Here is a 21,462-nt window from a genome sequence, read left to right as displayed (position 1 = left end):
AGATTTGTTTTAGCTTACAGAAGATCAGAAAAGGCTCGTCGGTAGAGGTGTGTTTTAAGGAGAGATTTAAAAGATGTTACTGAGTCAGCTGATCTTATTTCCTCAGATAAGTTGTTCCAGAGTTTAGGGGCTCTAACTGGAAAGGCTCTGTCACCTCAAGAAGTCATTCTGACATCGGGGACATACAGAAGATTTCTACCAGAGGATCTCAGGCTACGTGCAGGCTCATAAGGCTTTAAAAGCTGGGATATATAGCTGGGGGAAAACCATGCAGAGCTTTATAAGTTATTAATAAAATGTTAAAATCAATCCTAAAACATACTGGCAGCCAATGTAAGGAAGCTAAGACAGGAGTGATGTGATCGTATTGTCTTTTTCTAGTTAAGAGTCTGAGTTCTGAATCAATCTGTACTGAAGTACAGTATAGTACATTTTCCTAACTTCAGGTGTGGGCTTATTTTCCAGGGCAGGCAGGGCTTTACTTGGGAGTACTTTAGTACTTTTGGTATTAGTACTTCAAAAGAAGTCAGAGTCTACTGTTTTGATTAAATTAGTTTTTGACTTGATCATGTGACTTTAGCTCAGCTCTGATTGGTCAGTGGTTGACACGCTTTTAATTGGATTAAATTAATCATGAAGGAGTTGGTTGTTGTTGTTTCCTTTGTTAATAAAGCTTTTTAAAGCACCGGGGCGGGGCTTTACGCGGTCAGCTGACATATGAAGGAGGACGTCATGTGACCCCGGCGCAGTCACAACAAAGATGGCGGCAGCGGTGAAGAAACAGAGCGGCGGCATTTTCCTCATTTTTTTCTTTTCTCTTCTCAGTTCGTGTCAAAGTTTGTTCCGCGGAGCAACAACGTTTGAAAGACAGGTGAGAAAAAAATGAAAGTGTGTAAAATATCTCAAGTTAAAGACGCAGAAGGAAGCAGCGGACTGACAGGAAGTGAAAGTGTTGATTTGAGCTTTTTGTCGCTTTAAGTTTTAATTTAACTTAAAGAGAGAAAATCTGACGCGTCATGCAGCTCCTAAAAAATCTGAAAATGCAGTTAAATTCTTCTGATAAAAAACCTCGAAACTTGTTTTTTTCCGTTGCAGCAGCTGCAGTTTGTAAAACGAGGAAACTTTTCTGAAATAACAGTGAAACCTCAGTTAAACGTATTTAGTTTTGAGCTTATTTATTACAAAACAAGTCAATATTAAAAACTCAGTTTTCAGTGAAGAGTTAGTTTTTTCTATTCTACATTTCAGAAACATTAAAGGCAGCTGCGTTTTTTCCGAGGTGAAGGTTTTTAATGAATTAAGATTGTTTAATCATTTTTTTTTTACACCAACAACGTTCAGCAGAAACAAAAATCCATTTGGTTCCTCAAATGTAAAAAATTATTCCATAATATAAGAAAATAACTGTTAACAAATAAAATAATACATTCGCACAGTGTAGTAAATGATTTTAGACTGAACCTATGACGTCAACTCCACTAATGAACCTGGCACTAATAAACCCACCTGTGGAACAAACACCATATAAAAATCTTCTACTAATGCAAAACACAAATCAAACCATGTTCAGTTCGGTGTTCAGTTGTTACCAACTGAAATTTATTGGAATTATAAAAGGTCTTAAATCCAGTTTTCTTCATGTGACGTATTAATGTTATGACGTACAAAATTTCATTTTATAGGACTCAATTGAGAGAGAAAATTAAATGAAAATGTAAAGTTTCACATTCGCTGCCCAAACAAACGGTTTGATCAGATTTTTTTCTTCTGGTATTTATGAAAGGAGTCCTTGATCAGTTTTCAGCCTTTGATCACAGCTCGTTTCTTCTTCTGTCACGCAGCTGTCGGTGGAGTTGAACCCTGGATCGACTTCGGTGCCTCCTGGTGGCGACCTGCTGCACATCAGAGCCGTGGAAAACAATGACACGCTACACTTCCTGTTTTGCAGCCAGGGGGCGCCAGCGCTGCTGCTTGTCCACACCAACTCATCTTCTTCTACTGTGCAGGTCTGAGCATTTTATTTCAGGGATCAGAGTTGGTTTTCCCAGATTTGTCTTTAAAACTACTTAAACCAAACAAACAGAACAAAGATCTGTGCTCAGGCGGTGGAACCCGTTACTTTAACGACCTCCGGTAACCAAACTGGTTGTGTTTTGTCTCTCAGGTGAACTGGCCTCTGTTTTCAGCGCGTAACACCAGCGGCAGCCTGAAGGTGGTGCCGGAGAGCAGCGTCCTGTACAGCACAGCCGTCGTCTTCAGCCGGGTCTGTCCACCTCGAAGAAATCATTCTAATAATCAAGGGCTAAACTCTAAAACGTTTCTTTTCTGCTACAAACACACACATTACAAAATAGTTTCCATCAGACGAATCAGAAAAAGCAGGGGGTTCTGGTTCTTAGACTCCACTTTAACAACCCCACTGGACCTTTCTGAACCAGGGTGGATGTGTTAATCTGAGTCGATCTGGTTTCTGTCTCTGCAGCTGTTGGAGTACGACGACACCAACAACACAGCTGATCCGACCTCTGACTTTTTCCCTCCATACGAGCTGCAGAACTTCACCTGGTCTCGCCTCAACCTGTCGGGTCCGACCGCTCTGCTGTGTGGCACCGACGCAACCTTCACCAACGGGTCGCTCTGTTTAAAGGTCAGTCATTGCCATGTAGACGCCAGGGTCATTAAATAAAAATTTTATAAAAAAATGTACGAAGGTTCAGTTGTTAAAGGCGATGACTTTCTTCTTCTATCAAAGTGAATTAATCAGACTTTAAGTTTCTTTTGTTGATCTGTGGGATCTGATAAGTTATTTGTTGATTTATTTATTAATTTAATTTCGTCCATTTTTTTTAGCTGTCTGTGTTTGACTCTGAGGGGCGTGGCCTGTCCCCGCCCCACCTCCTGCACACCTCTAACTCCTCCCAGATGGAGGTGTGGCTTGATGGATTGTTGCCACGGGCGAATCGTTCCAGGTTTCTATTGGAGCTGCAGGCAGTGGGAGGGGCCTATCCCCTGAGCAGAGTGGACACTCGGCGGTCGATCGACGACGAGTTCACTCCTTCTATATTCAAGGTCCTGTAGTGTTTATGTAAATCGTATCCACAGCGGAAACATCATCGTTTCAAAACAGACGCAGTTTAACGCTGGAGAAATGCGTTCTTACCTAACCCTAACCTGCGTAGAGATGAGAACGTTTGGAAATTAGTTGCTAGAGTTACTGACACGTGTCACAGGTCACGTTCTCCAAAGTTGTAGTACTACTAATGACACACTTTTTTTAAAAACAAATCTTCCTGTCGACCTTTGACCCCTCAGGTGTCTCAGTGGGTCTCGGCGCCGAATGGCAGCTCTGATGTTCTGGGTTTTGTTCAGTGGAAGCCGGTGGCGTACCGTCAGACTAACCCGTCTCTGGAGAACGCCACGCCGTGTCGCCATTCTGACCCGAGGCCTCAGAATGGTGAGGTGATGGCGGCATCTTCCAGTCTGATCCGGGCATTCTACCCAGAACCAGAACCATTTGGACTGAACATGAGCTTTGGCCTGTCAGGAGATCCGTTCTACAACAACACCAAATACCTGAGCTGGTTGGTCAGCAGCTTTATTTCACTGATTCTGACGATCAGAACAAACCTGTGAGTTAATTTCACCTTTTCTTCTTCGTGCGTTTCCTTCAGGACGGTTCTGGTCGGCATCGGTTCTCCTCCTGTTGACTCTTTCTCACCACTGGTCATCGCCATCATGGCCGTCGGTCTGGGCACTCCCATGATCCTCCTGCTGCTTGGCGGACTCTGGGTCTGCGTCCGGAAGAGAGCGGCGTGCTCTGCATCGTCCTACCAGCCAATCAACTGATGGCCAATCAGATGTAAGACGTTTTAAGGCTAGCCTATCGTGTGGACTGACTGATGACATCACTCTCCTGAAGACCCAGCTCTCGAAGCCCCCTCAGCCAATCAGGAGTGAGGACTCGGTTTTAAAAACTTTTATTGTCTTGCACAGGTCGGACGGAGTCGACAGGTTCTGTCTGGAAACTGATCAGGTTCATTGATTCTTACTAAACAATAAAACACATGATTTTATGCGATCAATCAGAATCTTTGTTTGTGAAGACCCGCCTTTGACGGCCGGGGCAACCAATCAAGAAGCTAACACGTCATAATTAGAAGTGTCCAGAGATTTTACGATGTTCTTTAAATTCCCTCATTGATCCATTATTAACCTAAATTACTAGTTTGATCAATAAATAGAACCAGCTTCACAAAGCTGTCATAAATGTAACGTTGATTCCTAAACTAGACCTAAAAATGGGTCGAGCCGGGTCCAAACGCCAGCTCAGACTTGAACCTGACCCGGGTCGGTCAGGAAGAGCTTTAGTCGTCTTTGGTTGCTGTGATTTTTAAATATTACAATAATGTCTCTGATCTCCAACCTCATTGGTTCCTGCTGCAGGTTCGGCCGCTGAGCGACCACTTTATCAGGTACACCTGAAGCGTGTATGTGAACAGGTGGTTCTAATGTTTTGGCTCTCGTTCATGTAAACGGTGGCAGGAGCTCTGAGAACATCGGTGGGTGTGTGGATCAGCAGAACCCAGATTTTGCTGTTCTTCTGGTTCTCCTTTGTGTAAAAAAAAAAAAAAAACTTGACGCTGTGAATGATTTTTCAGGAACCAGGTCTCTCTTTGTGCTTTTTATTTTGTCAGAGAAAATCAAACTAAACTCATTAACAGACTGAAAATAAAATCCAAACCGGCAGCTGCGTTTAAACAGAAATGTGAACCTGCAGTTTCAAAGGAGAACCGATTCAAAACAAAATAGAGAGGAGAGTTTAAATTTAGAACCTGAATCACTGAGGTCCAGTTCAGACTGCTTCAGATCCTGGTTTCCACTGCTCTCAAATTAGATTTTGTTCCTTCATGATTAAGATGAAGTTTCATCCTGTAAAACATTTAATTCCCGTTTTTATTTTACCGCGGACAAACAAGAAGTCTAAGAACTTTATCAAGAGTTGAATTTCGGCTTTAAAGAGACTCAGTTCAGCTCAGAGTCTCCAAACCTGTTGTCCAAATTCACATTCAAGTTCAGGAAGAGAAGAGGGGAAAAGGGTTCAGGTTCCTGCAGGTTTCATTACTCCTGATCCATGAAGGACCCCAGTCTGTCATTGTCCGGACTGAATCGGTAAATACTGCGGCAGGCTAAAATCCAGAATCAGACCAGGTTCAGGTCACTGGGATCCTAGATGGATTCAATCTGGCGTCTGACTTTCTCCGAGGCCAGGCGGTCAAGCCAGCGCTGACGAACAACCACCAGGATAGCGAAGACCGCCATAAGAGCCAACATGGCTGCCTCGAACTTCCAGAAGAGATGTTCCTCCATGAGAGTGGAGCGACAGCTGGTGGAGGAGGAAGACTCGTTAAGACAAAAACGTTGGTTCTGACCTGCCACTGATGTGAGGACAAAGAAACCGACACTATCTCACATTAACTCAGTTTCTCACCTTTTGTACTCGTCCTTGTTGGACTTGGTGCAGTTGACCCTCTCTACGTATCCCGTCTGTCCACAGGCTGACCACGACCTCTGAAACAACAGACACCATTGACACTTTTAACAATAACACACAGCGTCTCTCGACCCTGGAACGTGTGACAACAATGGCACACAGTTGTCCACTTATCAACGTACAGACTGGAAGGCGTTACACTGCGAACACTCTGTCATCACAGTGAAGTCCTCGAGCAGCCAGCAGGGGGCGACCACAGGCCTCACTGCAGCAGGAGAAGAAAAACAGAGGTCGGACTGGTAAAAACACAGCTTTCATTAAAGAAAGATTCAAGTCTGTGCTAATTAACTGCTGTTACCTGTAGTTTTCTCTTCACTCAGCAGAGCCGCTCCGAATACTCTGAAACACATGGACAGACATCACACAGGATTTTGGTCTGGGTCTATTATTTTTATTTGGCACCTCAAAGGGCAGCCTGTCCATAAAAAAAGTAGAAAAAAATCTATCTATATTTAAATATTTAGGATTGTGATATAACAATATTAAAATGTACTTTATATTTTGGGGGAACTGAACATTGGGACATTTCTAATATATAAAATTCACCTTAACTTATTGGCCAAATTTTCCCTTAAAACATATTACTGCACTTTCTGCACCTAAACTATTAAGTAATATTAATATAGTAATATTAAGTAATATTCAAGTGTATTTATTTTTGGTGACGGTTTTTAATTAAACTGGTACAATCTTTTACAGTTCATTCTAAATTAGATTTACTTTACTTTAGTAAATCTAATTTAGAATGAACTTCATGAACTGGCCGTATTTTTTTCTCCTCCACAAAAGATTTTTTTATTTTACAGTGGCACGTTGTGAATAATTTTCCAGTAAAGAAAGTTCAACTGACAGTTTGAATGAATCTCAATCATTTTGTGCCACCAAAGCCATCAGACACCATCGAAGACAGAGAGAACCGTGGCTGGTTGTTGTTCCTAAAACAAGACTGGAGCCATTTCATGGTCTATGATTTCAAAGTGCTTTTATTCCACCACCGCCATCGATCTGTTTGTTTTTTTCCAAATAAAACTGAAGTTGAATTAGTTTATTTCTTTAATAATTTTAGGTGATAGAGCTAATAGTCTTTATAGAAACTGCTCTTCCAAACAATGGGAAATCTCTTTGTAACCAGCTGTTTGACATTTCTCTAATGTCTTCTGAACATTATTTTCTCTTTTGTTTTAGCACTTTCAATTAACTAATTTCCAAGATCATTTATCTCTTTCTGGATAGGTTTATTATAGAGGGATGATGAAGGACAATCATATATACTCAATTCAATTTTAAACCAGATGCATTTGAGAAGAGTTCTTCTGTTTGTTTGTTTGGCTAATGGCATTTGTTAGCCAGTGAGCTAGCTGACTGATAACTAAAATAATGATACTTTACAGATATAAGAATAGCCAATAGTTCTGTGGCTATAAGGAATAAAAGATGTGATAAATATATACACTGCAGCCTTGTCTAACTCTGGGACATGTGACTTCCTGAAGAGAATTATGTAGCAAGTAGCCAGGAAGAACCAGGAATCGAACCACTCACCCTGGGGTTCGTGGGCAACTGCTCTACCGCCCTGAGAAACAGTAAAGAACCTTTTGACTACCTAAAGACGTGCTAGATCGTCTGAAGGCTACCAAATCTACAGAACGCCTGACATCTGACCTGAGAGCACTGACCGACTGACCTGAGCGAGACGAGGCCCCAGAACAGAGCGTGGAGGACGAGGACTCGAGGCCGACAACATGCCACGGGGATCCGACAGTCGCTCTCCATCAGCCTGCTCCTGCACCAGGACGACACCACAGCCACTCTGATACTCTGATACTTGCTGACCAGTTAGTGACTGGTTGTGGACCAGTTTCCTGTCTGTCTGTTTACATAGTGATCAGACTGAACTGATGGTTTTGTTCTCAGGCTCCAGGCTGATGAAAGCTGAAAGATAAAACAGATCAATCCAGTAATTAGTCAGGTTCATTCCGATCAACAACAGGATTGTCATTGTACTGACAACAATTGTACAACTGTACAACTCACAAACAAAGCTGTTAGCATGTGAAACAGCATACTAGCTAAGGTCTTTACAGTGTAGCGTTTAGCTTTCCTGAGTTACGGTGCGGACATTACATCACATTCAGGAGGAGAAACTGTTCAAAATGAAACTGTGAAACATTTTGTTGAACATAGACGCGCAGAGAAAACTGCCATTCCTGCTAATGCTAACAGTTAGCCTGCTAACTCTGTGTGCCTTGCTAACGTTAGCTAGCTTAGCAGCAGAGCTAAACACTCACCGTAATCCGCTGGAACGGCCGCCATTTAAAAATCGACGCGGGAAGTGAAAAGGGTTGAGAACTCGAGGAACGACACAAACTGAGCGATAAAGATGAATAAATAACGGGGATCTGATTAAAACACCGACTGACACCGAATCTGTCCGCGGAGCGACACCGACAGCTTACCGTAAAACACCGCCGTTCAGACTTCCGGGGCAGTGTCTTCAGAATAAAAGCGGCACATACACGTTTACGAGTAGTAAACGTAGAAGTCTAATTAGTAACAAGAAGTCTAACTAGTAACAAGAAGTCTAATTAGTAACAAGAAGTCTAACTAGTAACAAGAAGTCTAATTAGTAACAAGAAGTCTAATTAGTAACAAGAAGTCTAACTAGTAACAAGAAGTCTAACTAGTAACAAGACGTCTAATTAGTAACAAGAAGTCTAACTAGTAACAAGAAGTCTAATTAGTAACAAGAAGTCTAATTAGTAACAAGAAGTCTAACTAGTAACAAGACGTCTAACTAGTAACAAGTCGTCTAATTAGTAACAAGAAGTCTAACTAGTAACAAGAAGTCTAACTAGTAACAAGAAGTCTAATTAGTAACAAGAAGTCTAATTAGTAACAAGAAGTCTAACTAGTAACAAGAAGTCTAATTAGTAACAAGAAGTCTAACTAGTAACAAGAAGTCTAACTAGTAACAAGAAGTCTAACTAGTAAAAGAAGTCTAATTAGTAACAAGACGTCTAACTAGTAACAAGAAGTCTAACTAGTAACAAGAAGTCTAACTAGTAACAAGAAGTCTAATTAGTAACAAGAAGTCTAACTAGTAACAAGAAGTCTAACTAGTAACAAGACGTCTAATTAGTAACAAGACGTCTAACTAGTAACAAGAAGTCTAATTAGTAACAAGAAGTCTAACTAGTAACAAGAAGTCTAACTAGTAACAAGACGTCTAACTAGTAACAAGTCGTCTAATTAGTAACAAGAAGTCTAATTAGTAACAAGAAGTCTAATTAGTAACAAGAAGTCTAACTAGTAACAAGACGTCTAATTAGTAACAAGAAGTCTAATTAGTAACAAGACGTCTAACTAGTAACAAGACGTCTAATTAGTAACAAGAAGTCTAACTAGTAACAAGACGTCTAACTAGTAACAAGACGTCTAATTAGTAACAAGAAGTCTAATTAGTAACAAGAAGTCTAACTAGTAACAAGAAGTCTAACTAGTAACAAGTCGTCTAATTAGTAACAAGAAGTCTAACTAGTAACAAGAAGTCTAACTAGTAACAAGAAGTCTAACTAGTAACAAGAAGTCTAACTAGTAACAAGAAGTCTAATTAGTAACAAGACGTCTAATTAGTAACAAGACGTCTAACTAGTAACAAGAAGTCTAACTAGTAACAAGAAGTCTAATTAGTAACAAGACGTCTAATTAGTAACAAGACGTCTAACTAGTAACAAGAAGTCTAATTAGTAACAAGACGTCTAACTAGTAACAAGAAGTCTAACTAGTAACAAGACGTCTAACTAGTAACAAGAAGTCTAACTAGTAACAAGACGTCTAACTAGTAACAAGACGTCTAACTAGTAACAAGACGTCTAACTAGTAACAAGACGTCTAATTAGTAACAAGAAGTCTAACTAGTAACAAGAAGTCTAATTAGTAACAAGACGTCTAACTAGTAACAAGAAGTCTAACTAGTAACAAGACGTCTAACTAGTAACAAGACGTCTAACTAGTAACAAGAAGTCTAACTAGTAACAAGACGTCTAACTAGTAACAAGACGTCTAACTAGTAACAAGACGTCTAATTAGTAACAAGAAGTCTAACTAGTAACAAGAAGTCTAATTAGTTACATTGAGCAATTTCTTTGAAGCTTTGAAGTGAGTTACAAGAACAAACTTCAAAAGTCAAGGCGACCAAGTGCTGGAGGAAGAAATGTTTCTATGTCATTAGATGCAATTTCAACATGTCACAGACAGTAACGAGTGTCCTGTTGATCACAAGTGAGACGAGCTGCTGCTTTTTGGATCATCAGCTGGGTTGATGTACAGCTGGTGACCCCAGTCAGAAAGACAGACCAGACCAGAGTCTGAACAATGAGCTGTGTTGGTGGAACTGATAAATGCTGACGTTTTATTATTATTTATGAAACAGCTGTACATTAATGTACCGACACTACATAAAGTTAATACGTTAATGCCTCAACAAACATGTATACTTCAGGTACAGTGTAGTATAAAAATCATAAAAACAGCTGTTGTTGGAGTTCATGTAAACTTGATATGTGACGTAAGAATCAATACGTGTGTGTAGAGAACATTTGAAACAATAATTAATAAAGACAGAAACAGAGAATGTGTCGCTTAGTGTCTGTGGGAACTTCTCTAACAACATCCATCCATCCATCCATCCATTTTCTTCCGCTTATCCGGGGCCGGGTCGCGGGGGGAGCAGCTTTAGCAGAGATGCCCAGACTTCCCTCTCCCTAGACACCTCCTCCAGCTCTTCCGGGGGGACACCGAGGCGTTCCCAGGCCAGCCGAGAGACATAGTCCCTCCAACGTGTCCTGGGTCTTCCCCGGGGCCTCCTCCCGGTGGGACAGGACCTGTCTCTAACAACAGTTTTACTAAAATAGCTTTTATTTTGAAGGTCACATCCCGTGGCGGCCCTTGCAGTGTTGGAGGTGTGAACGTCATCAGGGAGGTAAAGTGGTATATTTAAGTTATTACAGGAAAACTTTTACGACTGACAGCTTCTGTAAGTTACCAGGTCACTGGTGTGGCTAAACCAATGTTTTCTAAACTGAAACTGAACTGATTAAACCGTTTTCAATGAGCTCCAGGAAAACTGTTTTTTTTTTTGCAGTTACAGGTGAAATTTTGGTTCAGAGACTGTGGATGAAAAAATGTGAACACCTGGATCCTCGGGGACAGCGACACACTTGACCAGACCGGTCCCTGTCACTGGACCCAGACCAGCAAAACGTCTTCAAGTTACACTGAAACACAGACAGGTAGACAGGTGGGGTCCCATCACACTGAGGTTAGACAGGTGGTCTCAGGTTCTTCATCTAAAACAGCTGCTGGAGTCTGTGTAGGTGTTTACCAGGACGGTGACTCTGCGTCTCTTCAGGCGTCGACAGAGTCCAGGAAGTCGACTGACCCCGATCCTCATCACAGATGTGACGGCGCTCGACTCGGAGTTCATTGAAATATCAACCTGACGAGACGGAAACAACGTTGGATCTTTATGAGGAAACGAGGAGCAGGAAGGAGGATGTTGTTTCTCCCAGCATGCATCTGTCCTACCTGTTGGAGAGGTGTTGCAGGGGTGAAGTCGGGCAGACTGCAGTTGACTCTGTGGAGGCAGATGATCAGGAGCACGGACACCTCGAGCTTCATTTGTCAATCAGTGGATTAGCTGTCAATCAACTGACAACCTGTTAATCAGCTGTCAGTCAACGGGCCACCTGTTGATCAGCTGTTTTACCACAGGCTTCTCTCTTCTTCTGCTGTGGGATAAAAACAGGAAACAATAATCCTCTCAGTCTGATCAGGAGTCACATGATCAGACAATGACATCACACTGGTCTTCTCCAATAATTGACTGACACATCACAGTTACATCATCACACTCAGAAGAAGAAGAAGAACTGAGGTCGACAGACACACAGACAGACAGACAGAAAGACACAGACAGAAAGACAGACACACAGACAGACAGACAGACAGAAAGACACACTCACACAGAAAGACAGACACACAGAGACAGAAAGACACACAGACAGACAGACAGACAGAAAGACACACTCACACAGAAAGACACACAGACAGACAGACAGACAGAAAGACACACTCACACAGAAAGACAGACACACAGAGACAGAAAGACACACAGACATTTACAGTTTTATTGGATATTCCATTAAAATTTTTAGTGAATATTCCATTTACAGTTTTATTGGATATTCCATTTACAGTTTTATTGGATATTCCATTAAAATTTTTAGTGAATATTCCATTTACAGTTTTATTGGATATTCCATTAAAACTTTTAGTGAATATTCCATTTACAGTTTTATTGGATATTCCATTTACAGTTTTATTGGATATTCCATTAAAATTTTTAGTGAATATTCCATTTACAGTTTTATTGGATATTCCATTTACAGTTTTATTGGATATTCCATTTACAGTTTTAAGATTTACTTTATATTTTGGGCGAGTTGGACATTTTAAATATTTTGTTGTAATATTTAAAATTCACCCTTGGAAAATTCCTTCAAATCCAGTGAATTTCTTTATATTTTCAGTCATTCATCAGATGAACAAAGCCCAAGGAGAAGAACAGTTTCGGGTCTTTTTGAGGAACGTGGAAGTTTTTTTCTAAGTCAGCGTAAAGTCGGTTTTCAGCAGGTTGGACCAAATGTTCCCTTCAATACATTTCTCAGAACATATGAAACATATTTCATAGACTGGAACCGAGCTCATGTTTCAGCAGAACAGTTGACAGAGAGAACCGTGGCCGGTTCTGGAGGGAACTGGGATGATCCACCCAGATCACCGGGGTCTCTCTGATGACATCACATCCTGTCCTATTTACCTTATTAGGTAAACGCCAAAAATCCCGTGACACGGATGCATCCGGTCCGAGTCTCCTGGTGGTTTGGACAGGTGAAGCTGGATTTCTTGGTCCCAGCTGCGCGTAGCCTAATGATGTCGTTTGTTAGACGCCAGGTTGGATCCTACGCACAGTTCTCACCTGTCCAGGTATGTAGCAACTAGGTTATCTTCGGTCCTGGTTTATAAGTAATTTCATATCAGGGTTTTGTGTGGGCCGGGGCCGGATCAGCTGAATCACGACCAACACCTGAGACACCTGGTGTCACCTGGTTCTGGTTCTGTTCACACTCCAAATAAAATGCGTCACATCAAATCACCTGAGAACGTCCTCTCCGGTGACTTGATTATTTCTCTATATATTTGATTTGTTCCTAGTGTTTATAATGGGTATATTATGAGTTGATGGACTGAAATAAATTCAGTTTTCTGGAGCTGTGAGATAAAATGTCAAAAAGGATCGTTTGTCAGCAAATAACGAGAGAAACACATGTTGACATTGACAGAGCAAAATCATAACTAGACATATCTCTAAAGGTAAATTTATTGTCCTGTAGCTACTAAAGACGTTTTTACACTGTGTGGAAATAACTGATTTTGCTCTTTCAATGTCAACGTCACAGAATTAAAATTTTTGGTCCCCTTCGACCTCCAAAACCCATAAACTTCGTTTTCTTTATATTAAAGACAATTTGTTTTTCAACTGCTTTTCAGTGGTACTCAAAAGATCCTTTAAACTATTTGCAAAAAAAAAAAAAAAAAACACAGATTTGAACAAATCAGAAACATTAGAAATATTATTGTACAGAACATCAGCTTCTTACAGAGAAGGCTCAGCATAGGCTCTGCTTCCCTGTGAGGTTGCTGGTCAACTTCTATACTGACATCATCCACTCCACTCTACAGATGATCGGCTGCAGGCTCTCATCGCTCCAGGACCCGGAGACGAGCAGCCGACCGCTCTCTTCCAGTCCCTCCCCTCTGGCAAGAGGCTCCAATAGTTTGATCTATTGTCTAAGCCTTCTGTAAATCTATTAAAAACACCAACTGAATGCAGTTTCCATCAGTTGCTCTTTTGTTTTTAAATGACTTGCTCTACTCAAGACACTGAAACCCGTAGTGTAGCGCTGACATACCGTCTAGCAGCTGTCCACCCACAATTTCCCCAAGGGGATCAATAAAGTATATAAAAAAATATATAAAAAAAATTCATTTGCATGTTCGTTTTGTGTTTTTGTAAAGTAAAATTTTCTTTTCCCTTTATATTTCACTGTTACTAATATTTCCTTACAGCACTGTGCTTATTATAATTCTCAAGAGACAGAAATGCATCATAGGCTTGATCTGGGTCTCATCTCATTTATAAATCTGTTCTTGGCCTTAATAATTTGCAGAAGGGCTCATTTACGCTTCCTGGATGATCACTGATGTCATTTAACAGCAATCCACTTGTTAGTTGGTCTTTAACACAGGCGAAATATTAGAAACGAGTGTATCTTCGGGTTTTTTTCACGGTAGGTTTATCTAGAAGTCGTGTTGTACGTGCAGTGTTCGTCTCAATAACAGATTTCCAGAGCTGCGTGTATGTGGACAAATAAAAAGTAAAACAGGCGGGGTTTTATTTTGAAACGTGTGGCCGGAAGTGATGGCTTGTAGTCGGTAGCAGCGTTAGCAGTCAACCGTTAGCTGAATGTTCTTAACGGCAGAAAAACCGGCCGCTCATAAACCAGACCTGGGATGGACCGACACCGTAAACCATCGAATGTGGTTTTAGGTTCTCATAGGAGACTGAGATCATCAGGTTTGTGTATTTTACAGTAGGAAACGGGTCTAATCTCACTGCGCTGCTAACGCCGCTAAGCTAACGTTAGCTGGTTTTAGTCAGAGGATTTAAAACTTACTAGTTAGCCGTGCAGTATGACGTCAGAGTGACGTGTATGTGTGTGAGAGAGAATGACGTCTTTATGACATTAAACCGCAGAATCCGGATTACAGGCCTGACTACAGTAACAGGTTTTAAAGGTCACCATGGTAAATCACCACGGCAACCTGTGTTGTAGGGGTTTAACACCAAGTTGGTTGGTGGGTTATCGTCACCATAGTAACAGATGGGGCAGGTTAGAATCAAAGCCCAACCGCTGACCAATCAAATCAATGGGTAAACGGAGCCTGAGAGTTAGTGACAGTAAAGATACGTAGTTCCTTCGATCCTGTTGAACTGATCCAGGTCGTGTATTAGCAGAGATGCAGTCAGGGAAGTCTTTTTATGTGGTTGTGCTGGTCCTGTTGGAGGTTCTATTGGTCCTTCAGAGATTTTAGGGTCATTTGTATGCTTGAGGTCCTCATGGAGGTCATAGATCTTAATAATTAGTACTTGCGGGTTGTAGCAGTTCTTTAAGGAGAGCCTTAGGACTTTGGGGGTTTTTCAGGGTTTTGATTTCTGTCATTATTTGCTGAGGTTTCATTGTTCTCTGCAGACATACAGCAGGCGTCTGTGAGTAAAGATGAGGCTCAGCAGTGGAGCCTCAGTCTGGACCAGGAGGATCCGGAGCCTCCCCACATCAAAGAAGAAGATGAAGAAGTATGGACCAGTCAGGAGGGAGAGCAGCTTCCAGGACCGGAGGAGGCCAATATCACCAAGTTCCCGTCCAGTCGTGTTCCTGTGAAGAGTAAAGAGGATGGTTCAGGTAGGAACAACACATTCATTTAACAGAGGGGATGGAGGAACAGTCCACAGTCTTCAGGAGGACTGGGTTTTTGTGAAACAGTCGTCCAAATACAAGTACACACAGACAAAGTTATTAGAACTTGAGAGCTTCTGTTTTTTTAATCACAACAGCTCCTGTGGGTCTCCGATCTGAAGCCTGTTCTTCCCGGATATTGTAGTGGATTTGCAGAAAGTTCCTGTAGTTGTGGAGAAGTTTCTGAACTTCTGAGAAGTTCGGTTGGTTTTTTGAGAGGTTATCTGGGTCTTTAGAAAAAAAGCTACAGAATCCAAACACCCAACAACCTCCAGATGTGAGTAGGACTTGTTTGGTGAGTAAATCTCAAGGGACCGTCTGCTCCACTGGTGGGTAATGAGAGAGAGACTGGACTGTGATCTTCTTCTGTCTGACGGAGCAACACGATCTGTCAGTCATCAGTCAGGACAAAAGCAGTCGTGCTGGAGGTTTTGTTGGTCAATTGGAAGTTCTCGTGGACACCATGTAGATTTCAGACGCTCTTCACATCTATAGGATGTTTTGATGGTCATGTATGTTAGGCAGCATTTTCCACCATCATCATCCAAACACCAAAAGACTGAAGCTGAATAAGAACTCTCATAATTTTACTTATCCTTCTGTTTTTTGTTCTCTGCAGACATCCAGCAACTGTCAGTGAATAAAGACTGTAATATTGAAGACAGTCTGGACCAGGAGGACCCAGAACTCCGTCACATTAAAGAGGAACAGAAGGAATTCTGGACCAGTCAGACAAAATCAGCCTGGAACATTAATTTAGATTCTTCAGATTTGAAGACAGACGTCAGTGATGATGATTCATCTGAGATTAGGGAACCTCAGTCAGTGATAAACTCCCTGAAAATCATTCAAGTCCCAGCAAGAGATTTGTGGCATAACAATGGCAAAAAAACCTACAGCTGTCCTGAGTGTGGGAAAATGTTTGGGCGCAGTCCACATCTGAAGATCCACCTGAGAACTCATACTGGAGAGAAACCGTTAAGCTGCCCGTGCTGTGCTAAAAGTTTTAGCCAGAAGGTGAATCTGACTTATCACATGTCCATCCACACAGGGGAGAAACGATTCAGCTGCCGCTTCTGTAACCAAAGATTTACCTGGTACACTCAACTTAAAAGTCACCAGTGCGTTTGTGAGGCCTCCCATCTTCATAAGAGCCCAAGTGACGAGACCAGAGAAGCAGAGACCGGGGAGAAATCATTCAGCTGTTCTCATTGTGGCAAAATATTCAGCCGCAAGGACAACCTGAACATCCATGTGAGAATCCACACAGGAGAGAGACCGTTCAGCTGCTCGGTGTGCGGTAAGAGTTTCAAACATGGAGGACATCTGACGCAACACATGTCGGTCCACACAAAGGAGAACAGGTTCTGCTGCAGGGTTTGTGACCAAAGATTCACGTGGCTTTATCAGCTGAAAAGACACACGTGTGGAGGTGAATCTTCTCAGTCTGAAGTGTGGAGCAGTCAAGAGGGAGAGCAGCTTCCAGGCCAGGAGGAGGCCGACATCATCAAGTTCCCATTCAGTCGTGTTCCTGTGATGAGTGAAGATGAAGAGAAACCTCAGTCCTCACAGCTTCATCAGAGTCAGATTGAGAACAACAGGGACTCTGAGACTGGATCAGGACCAGAGAGACCAGACTGTCCAGATGGACAGTTAGAACCAGGTACGGATGCTAAGACTGAAGACTTTTGTGGACACAAGTTTAAAGTCAGGGAGCTCGGTTGGAGGGAGACTAGTGAACCTGATTCAGCTGTAAACGTTTATTCAGGACATCATCCTGTCAAGAAGTCGTTCACCTGCTCTGACTGTGGGAAAATATTTGGACGTAGAGAACATCTGCAGGCACATGTGAGGATTCACACCGGAGAGAGACCGTTTCGCTGCTCTGATTGTGGTAAAACATTTGGCTGCAAGCGGTCATTGCTGGGCCACATGACGAGTCACAGCGGAGACAAACCCTTCAGCTGCTCTCAGTGTGGAAAGAGATTTGGCCGTATGGTGAATATGAAGACGCACCAGAGGCTTCACACAGGAGAGAGGCCATTCAGTTGTTCATTTTGTGGTAAAGGTTTTACACAGAAGGTGCACATGACTCAACACGTGGCCGTTCACACGGGGGAGAAACAGTTCAGCTGCAGCATTTGTGACAAAAAATTCACGTGGCTGTCGGGGTTCAGACGTCACAAATGTGGCAGCGAGCACTGGGAGCTCGATGACACCGAGGAGAACTCTGAGGTAAAACCAGGAGAGAAACGATTTTGCTGCCGTGAGTGTGGTAATCGATTTAATCACAAACACAACCTGAAGGCTCACATGAGAATTCACACGGGAGAGAAACCGTTCAGCTGCTCTGTTTGCTGTAAAGGTTTTATTGCAAGTGGAGCTCTGAAGAAACACCTGAGGACTCATTCGGGAGAGAAACCATTTGGCTGCCCAGTTTGTGGCATCAGATTCACCCAAGGAGGAAATCTGAAACGCCACATGGCACAGCATGCAGCAGGGACACGACAGAAACTGTTCAGCTGCTCGGTTTGTGGTAAAAGCTTTACTCAAGTATCAAACATGAAGCGACACATGGTGCAGCACACGAGTCCGTCACAGGAAGTGAAACGGGAAGAATCTGCCGATGCCTGCAGGTCACAGACTGACCCTAATTGACACTACACCCCTTGTTTTTAACATGTGATATTGTATCAGAGCTTTACATGTGGTTAACTTAAATAATAGGAGGATGCATAAAGCCCTGGTCCGGACCAGCGATAGGTTGAGGTCCTGTAGTGGAAGGGTTTGGTGTCAGGTGTACTGTTGCTATCAGGGGGACTGAGACTGAACTGAGGAACCACATGAGAACGTGTGTTGGTATTAGGTTTTCCTAAATTCGATTATGCTCAGTTTTATTTGTATAGCTCCAAATCCCAACAGAAGTCGTCTTAAGGCACTTTATAGTGTTTACGTTTAAGACCTTGGGGATATAAAAGTGTACAGAATGATATAGAAAATCCAACAACCCCACAGAGCAGCATCAGGAGACAGTGGAGAGGAAAAACTCCCTTTAGAGGAAGAAACCTCCAGCAGAACCAGGATCAGGGTGGGCGGCCATCTGCCTCGACCGGTTGGAGTGAGTGGAAGGAGAAGAGAGAAAAGAACAGCAGGCAACAAAAAAACAACAACAAGCAGCAGAAACACTGGACAGGTTGGTAGGACCAGTAACTGGATTCGGGAGATCTACAGCTCCAAGGAGGAGGATACCTGCAGAGGAGAACAGAGAGAGGGAGACAGAGAGGAGGAAACACAACTACAGGAGAGACAAGACACAAAGTTAATGACATGAAATGAGAGGAGAGGAGCTCAGTGTATGAGTAGAGGTCCCCCAGACTACACTAGCAGACTACACATAGTTTTTCCTTTTTTGTAAGAAATGAAATGTCAGCCTTGATCTGAGAACATGAAGGAACCGTCTCTCAATTCATATGTGTTCATGTTTTTCAGCCATTAAAAGTTTTTCTTTGTTAAACCTTTTAAATATTAGTGAATATTATCTTTGCTGAATTTGATAAACAAACAGCTTCAGTAACTGGTTGTTGGATTTTGTTTCTGTTCTGCTGATGGACACATACATTTAAAATAAATAAATAAATAAATAAATAAATGACGGATTTAACTGTTCTCCAACAGATACTGTGTTCTTTGTCTTCATGGTGCAGTTTCTGACCAGGATCCTGATCCACCAGTTGCTACTGGTTTAGGTGAGTTACAGGTTTTCACTTTTATCTTTCCATGTGACAGAATGATGATCTCTTATCACTTTGACACGATCAAATATTTTTTTGTACATTTTTGTCAGAACCCTGTAAATACATCGACCAGACAAAGTCCAAATGTCCTGATCCTGAACTCTCACGGGGCTGTGAGAATATTTAGGAACCTCCATAATGTTCTCAGAGAAGCAGCAGTTTCCACTAAATCAGGACTTTTCTACAAGGTCTACATCAGAAGAGAAAATTTGTTGGTGTAACGTTCAGTCCAGGTTCCTTCGACCTGAAAGCTTTCGGAATTCATTAGTCTGCTGATGTACTCAGCAGATCTGTAAAATGATGAGGTACGTCGGCATAACATCAAAACACTGAGGAGCTGAACAAGAGCCCAAATCAGTTTTAACGTCCAGAATCACCTAACCTAGAAACCTGGTCAGAACCTGGTCTAGTTTTGAATTATGCACTTTTAATGATAAGAATTCTTAAGAATCCTTTATGATGTTCTGAAAGTCAAAATAAAACAAAAACAAAATAGCGGAACATGAATTCAGGAGTTGTGATAAAATTCAAAAAGATTATTTAGATTTTTACCTGATGAACAGGATTTTTTTTCAGAGTGATCTAGTCCAGTGACATACTGGACTTTGGACTGATAACAGGAAGTTAATGGGTTCCTGCAACAAACTGAAGGTTCTAGTAGCCTTCATGTAATTGTTCAAGAATCTCTACCACTTGGGGTCGTGGATGAGGTTCTGTGACTTGTGTGACATTTATTAAACTTTACATTTTATGTGAGTATTTTAAAATTGATCAGATCCGAATCACTTTAGTTTATTGATCATAGATCAGTTACCCCCCACCCTACGTGACCGGCTGATCTTTGTTGTACGTAGCTCCGTTACGCACTCCCATCAACCCCCCCCCCCCCCCCCCCCGGAGGATTTATTTATTTTCCGGTTTCCTCCGCCTCCATTATCACCGTTAACAATCAAGATTCGCAGCGCAGGCCGAGCAGGAGGGCCTGACCGCCGGGGAGGAGCGGAGGATGAGAGCCGTCGGGACTGAGATCCGACCGGAGCCGCCGCTGAACCCCGGAGATGGCGACATGACTGCGGAATAAACAGGCGAGAGGACGCAGCTGCGCCTACGGTGAGGGACGGACGAACGGCTGGAGGGTGGATGGAGGGTGGATGACCATAAACCGGTGCATGTGTGGCTGGTGTGACGGCGGTTGAAGGTGCAGACCGACCGGCTCTCTGACCGCTGCCGTGTCCGCTCCTCGCCGCTGAGGAGCGGACACGGCGGGTGCACAGCTCCTCACAGAGCCGCAGGATCCACCTGGACGTGGACACCCTGCAGTCCTGTGGCCTTCACCACCACCACCACCACCACCATCATCATCGATTCTATTCTTTATCCCCACTGTGACGGACCCCCGGCCACATGGCGGGGGACTCACTCGCTCGCTTCTCTTTCAGCGGCTCCCTGTCACAATGTCTGGACCGGCCGGGCCGGGGCCGGAGCTGCCGGACCTGAGCCACCTGACAGAGGAGGAGCGGAGGATCATCCTGTCGGTGATGGAGAGACAGAAGAAGGAGGAGGAGAAAGAGAAGAGCCTGCTGAAGTAAGGGGGTGTGAAATCATCGGGGACAATCAGCTAACCAGGTCAGACCAGTCAAAATAAAAGCACGGCTCCCTGAGCCACAGCTTCAAAGTAAAAGTCACGTTAGCTGCGGCGATGTGATTTTAAAAACCATAATTAAGTTCGTTTGAGCTACTGTGATGTCCGGTTCGGTGGTTCCACTGTTGGTGAGCTCCTCAGCTTGTGCAGGTTTGAGATCCAGGTGCATTGTGGGTAGGTGGGGAAAGATTCTGGCAGGAAGTCAGAGGATTGAATTTTTATGTTCCTGTCTGTGTTTTATTTAATTTGTTTTTGTCATCAACTTAAGTTTTTCAAAACAAGAGCTGCTCTACTGAAACAGTGTGTGAGAGGATCCCCCCCTCCGTTTAATTTTATGATTCAGTTTTCATATTCTTTCTATTTTCACGTTTTCTGTTTTTCTTCATCATCATCATCATCGTCATGTGTCTGCAGAGATCGGGAGGAAGTGAAACTTCTGTCTGCCCCGTAAGTACCTCAGTCTGAACAACGTTTCCCAGGATGCACTTGTCCTGGCCACAGCTCTTTGCTAAAACTTAGTCACCCTGATTCCCCAGCTGACCTAAGCAAGCCCACTTCCTATCAGCTGACTGTCTGTCTTACCTGGACAGGTGGAATCCGTTTTTGGGGTTGAGTGAGTTGGTTAATAACGTTGCTGCCAATGTGTCCGAAGTTCTGCTGGTTATAAGTCCAATTGATGACGGGTCGCAGCCGTGAGTAAAAGCCAGGAACAGATCCGTGGTCTGTTTCACAGTTAATTTAGTTTTAGGATTCAACAGAAACTGTTGCATCTTGTTTGATGCAATGGTTCAGTGTTCATGCAGGTCTGGAGTCAGATTGTGTTGCTAGTACGGTAGA

The 21,462-nt window shown here is 42.7% G+C and overlaps 5 protein-coding genes across 25 annotated transcripts in view; 3 read left to right on the top strand and 2 right to left on the bottom strand.

Annotated features, from left to right (window-relative positions):
• The first annotated feature begins 707 nt into the window (after positions 1-707).
• On the top strand, positions 708-4,082 carry glmp (glycosylated lysosomal membrane protein). The gene is made up of 7 exons (XM_026349810.2): positions 708-871; positions 1,842-2,006; positions 2,165-2,263; positions 2,483-2,647; positions 2,851-3,069; positions 3,313-3,581; positions 3,672-4,082. Exons 1-7 carry the CDS (start codon positions 761-763, stop codon positions 3,844-3,846), a joined length of 1,203 nt encoding a protein of 400 aa, XP_026205595.1. The 5' UTR covers positions 708-760; the 3' UTR covers positions 3,847-4,082.
• Positions 4,083-4,666: 584 nt separating this feature from the next.
• On the bottom strand, positions 4,667-8,049 carry jtb (jumping translocation breakpoint). Of its 3 annotated transcripts, none has more exons than XM_026349893.2 (6): positions 7,840-8,049; positions 7,236-7,483; positions 5,850-5,890; positions 5,674-5,759; positions 5,489-5,568; positions 4,667-5,383 (listed from the first exon to the last, which is right to left on the bottom strand). In XM_026349893.2, the coding sequence occupies exons 2-6, from the start codon at positions 7,322-7,324 to the stop codon at positions 5,227-5,229; spliced, it is 453 nt and encodes a 150-aa protein (XP_026205678.1). In that variant the 5' UTR covers positions 7,325-7,483; positions 7,840-8,049; the 3' UTR covers positions 4,667-5,226. The 3 variants fall into 3 exon arrangements, with proteins under 3 accessions (XP_026205678.1, XP_026205679.1, XP_033182103.1); XM_026349894.2 differs by having other exon boundaries at positions 5,674-5,756; XM_033326212.1 differs by having other exon boundaries at positions 8,008-8,041.
• Positions 8,050-10,523: 2,474 nt separating this feature from the next.
• On the bottom strand, positions 10,524-21,297 carry si:ch211-191i18.4 (uncharacterized protein LOC799350 homolog). The gene is made up of 4 exons (XM_033326214.1): positions 21,208-21,297; positions 11,138-11,340; positions 10,935-11,048; positions 10,524-10,827 (listed from the first exon to the last, which is right to left on the bottom strand). The coding sequence occupies exons 2-4, from the start codon at positions 11,228-11,230 to the stop codon at positions 10,714-10,716; spliced, it is 321 nt and encodes a 106-aa protein (XP_033182105.1). The 5' UTR covers positions 11,231-11,340; positions 21,208-21,297; the 3' UTR covers positions 10,524-10,713.
• On the top strand, positions 13,681-18,255 carry LOC113155180 (zinc finger protein 2 homolog). The gene is made up of 3 exons (XM_026349747.1): positions 13,681-14,249; positions 14,926-15,135; positions 15,809-18,255. The coding sequence occupies exons 1-3, from the start codon at positions 14,186-14,188 to the stop codon at positions 17,845-17,847; spliced, it is 2,313 nt and encodes a 770-aa protein (XP_026205532.1). The 5' UTR covers positions 13,681-14,185; the 3' UTR covers positions 17,848-18,255.
• Positions 18,339-21,462, top strand: part of rims2b (regulating synaptic membrane exocytosis 2b) — a 31,969-nt gene continuing 28,845 nt past the window's right edge. For 13 of the 19 annotated variants that reach the window (XM_026349686.1, XM_026349685.1, XM_026349683.1 and 10 more), the window contains exons 1-2: positions 20,646-21,072; positions 21,216-21,317. In XM_026349686.1, coding sequence (XP_026205471.1) covers positions 20,846-21,072; positions 21,216-21,317 — 329 coding nt within the window. In that variant the 5' untranslated portion in view covers positions 20,646-20,845. Of the gene's footprint in view, positions 18,383-18,864; positions 18,936-19,865; positions 20,094-20,422; positions 20,569-20,645; positions 21,073-21,215; positions 21,318-21,462 lie in introns of those variants that run through there. The other 6 variants (XM_026349698.1, XM_026349687.1, XM_026349688.2 and 3 more) reach the window with 5 other exon arrangements.

This window comes from Anabas testudineus, chromosome 11 (genome assembly GCF_900324465.2).
Source record: "Anabas testudineus chromosome 11, fAnaTes1.2, whole genome shotgun sequence".
NCBI classification, from domain to species: domain Eukaryota; kingdom Metazoa; phylum Chordata; class Actinopteri; order Anabantiformes; family Anabantidae; genus Anabas; species Anabas testudineus.
This window is presented reverse-complemented; position numbering and strand designations above follow the sequence as displayed.

Bases quoted from the DNA above. Each gene is read 5' to 3' on its own strand.
- glmp (XM_026349810.2), top strand. From the start codon at position 761: ATGGCGGCAGCGGTGAAGAAACAGAGCGGCGGCATTTTCCTCATTTTT. The intron at 2,007-2,164 runs GTCTGAGCATTT...TTTGTCTCTCAG, and splicing joins CATCTTCTTCTACTGTGCAG to GTGAACTGGCCTCTGTTTTC. The intron at 2,648-2,850 runs GTCAGTCATTGC...CATTTTTTTTAG, and splicing joins ACGGGTCGCTCTGTTTAAAG to CTGTCTGTGTTTGACTCTGA.
- jtb (XM_026349893.2), bottom strand. From the start codon at position 7,324: ATGGAGAGCGACTGTCGGATCCCCGTGGCATGTTGTCGGCCTCGAGTC. The intron at 5,569-5,673 runs GTACGTTGATAA...CTGTTGTTTCAG, and splicing joins AGTGTAACGCCTTCCAGTCT to AGGTCGTGGTCAGCCTGTGG. The intron at 5,384-5,488 runs GTGAGAAACTGA...CTCCTCCACCAG, and splicing joins AACAAGGACGAGTACAAAAG to CTGTCGCTCCACTCTCATGG.
- si:ch211-191i18.4 (XM_033326214.1), bottom strand. From the start codon at position 11,230: ATGAAGCTCGAGGTGTCCGTGCTCCTGATCATCTGCCTCCACAGAGTC. The intron at 11,049-11,137 runs GTAGGACAGATG...CCGTCTCGTCAG, and splicing joins CTGCAACACCTCTCCAACAG to GTTGATATTTCAATGAACTC. The intron at 10,828-10,934 runs GTAAACACCTAC...TCTGTGTTTCAG, and splicing joins GACGCAGAGTCACCGTCCTG to TGTAACTTGAAGACGTTTTG.
- LOC113155180 (XM_026349747.1), top strand. From the start codon at position 14,186: ATGGACCGACACCGTAAACCATCGAATGTGGTTTTAGGTTCTCATAGG. The intron at 14,250-14,925 runs GTTTGTGTATTT...TGTTCTCTGCAG, and splicing joins TAGGAGACTGAGATCATCAG to ACATACAGCAGGCGTCTGTG. The intron at 15,136-15,808 runs GTAGGAACAACA...TGTTCTCTGCAG, and splicing joins GAGTAAAGAGGATGGTTCAG to ACATCCAGCAACTGTCAGTG.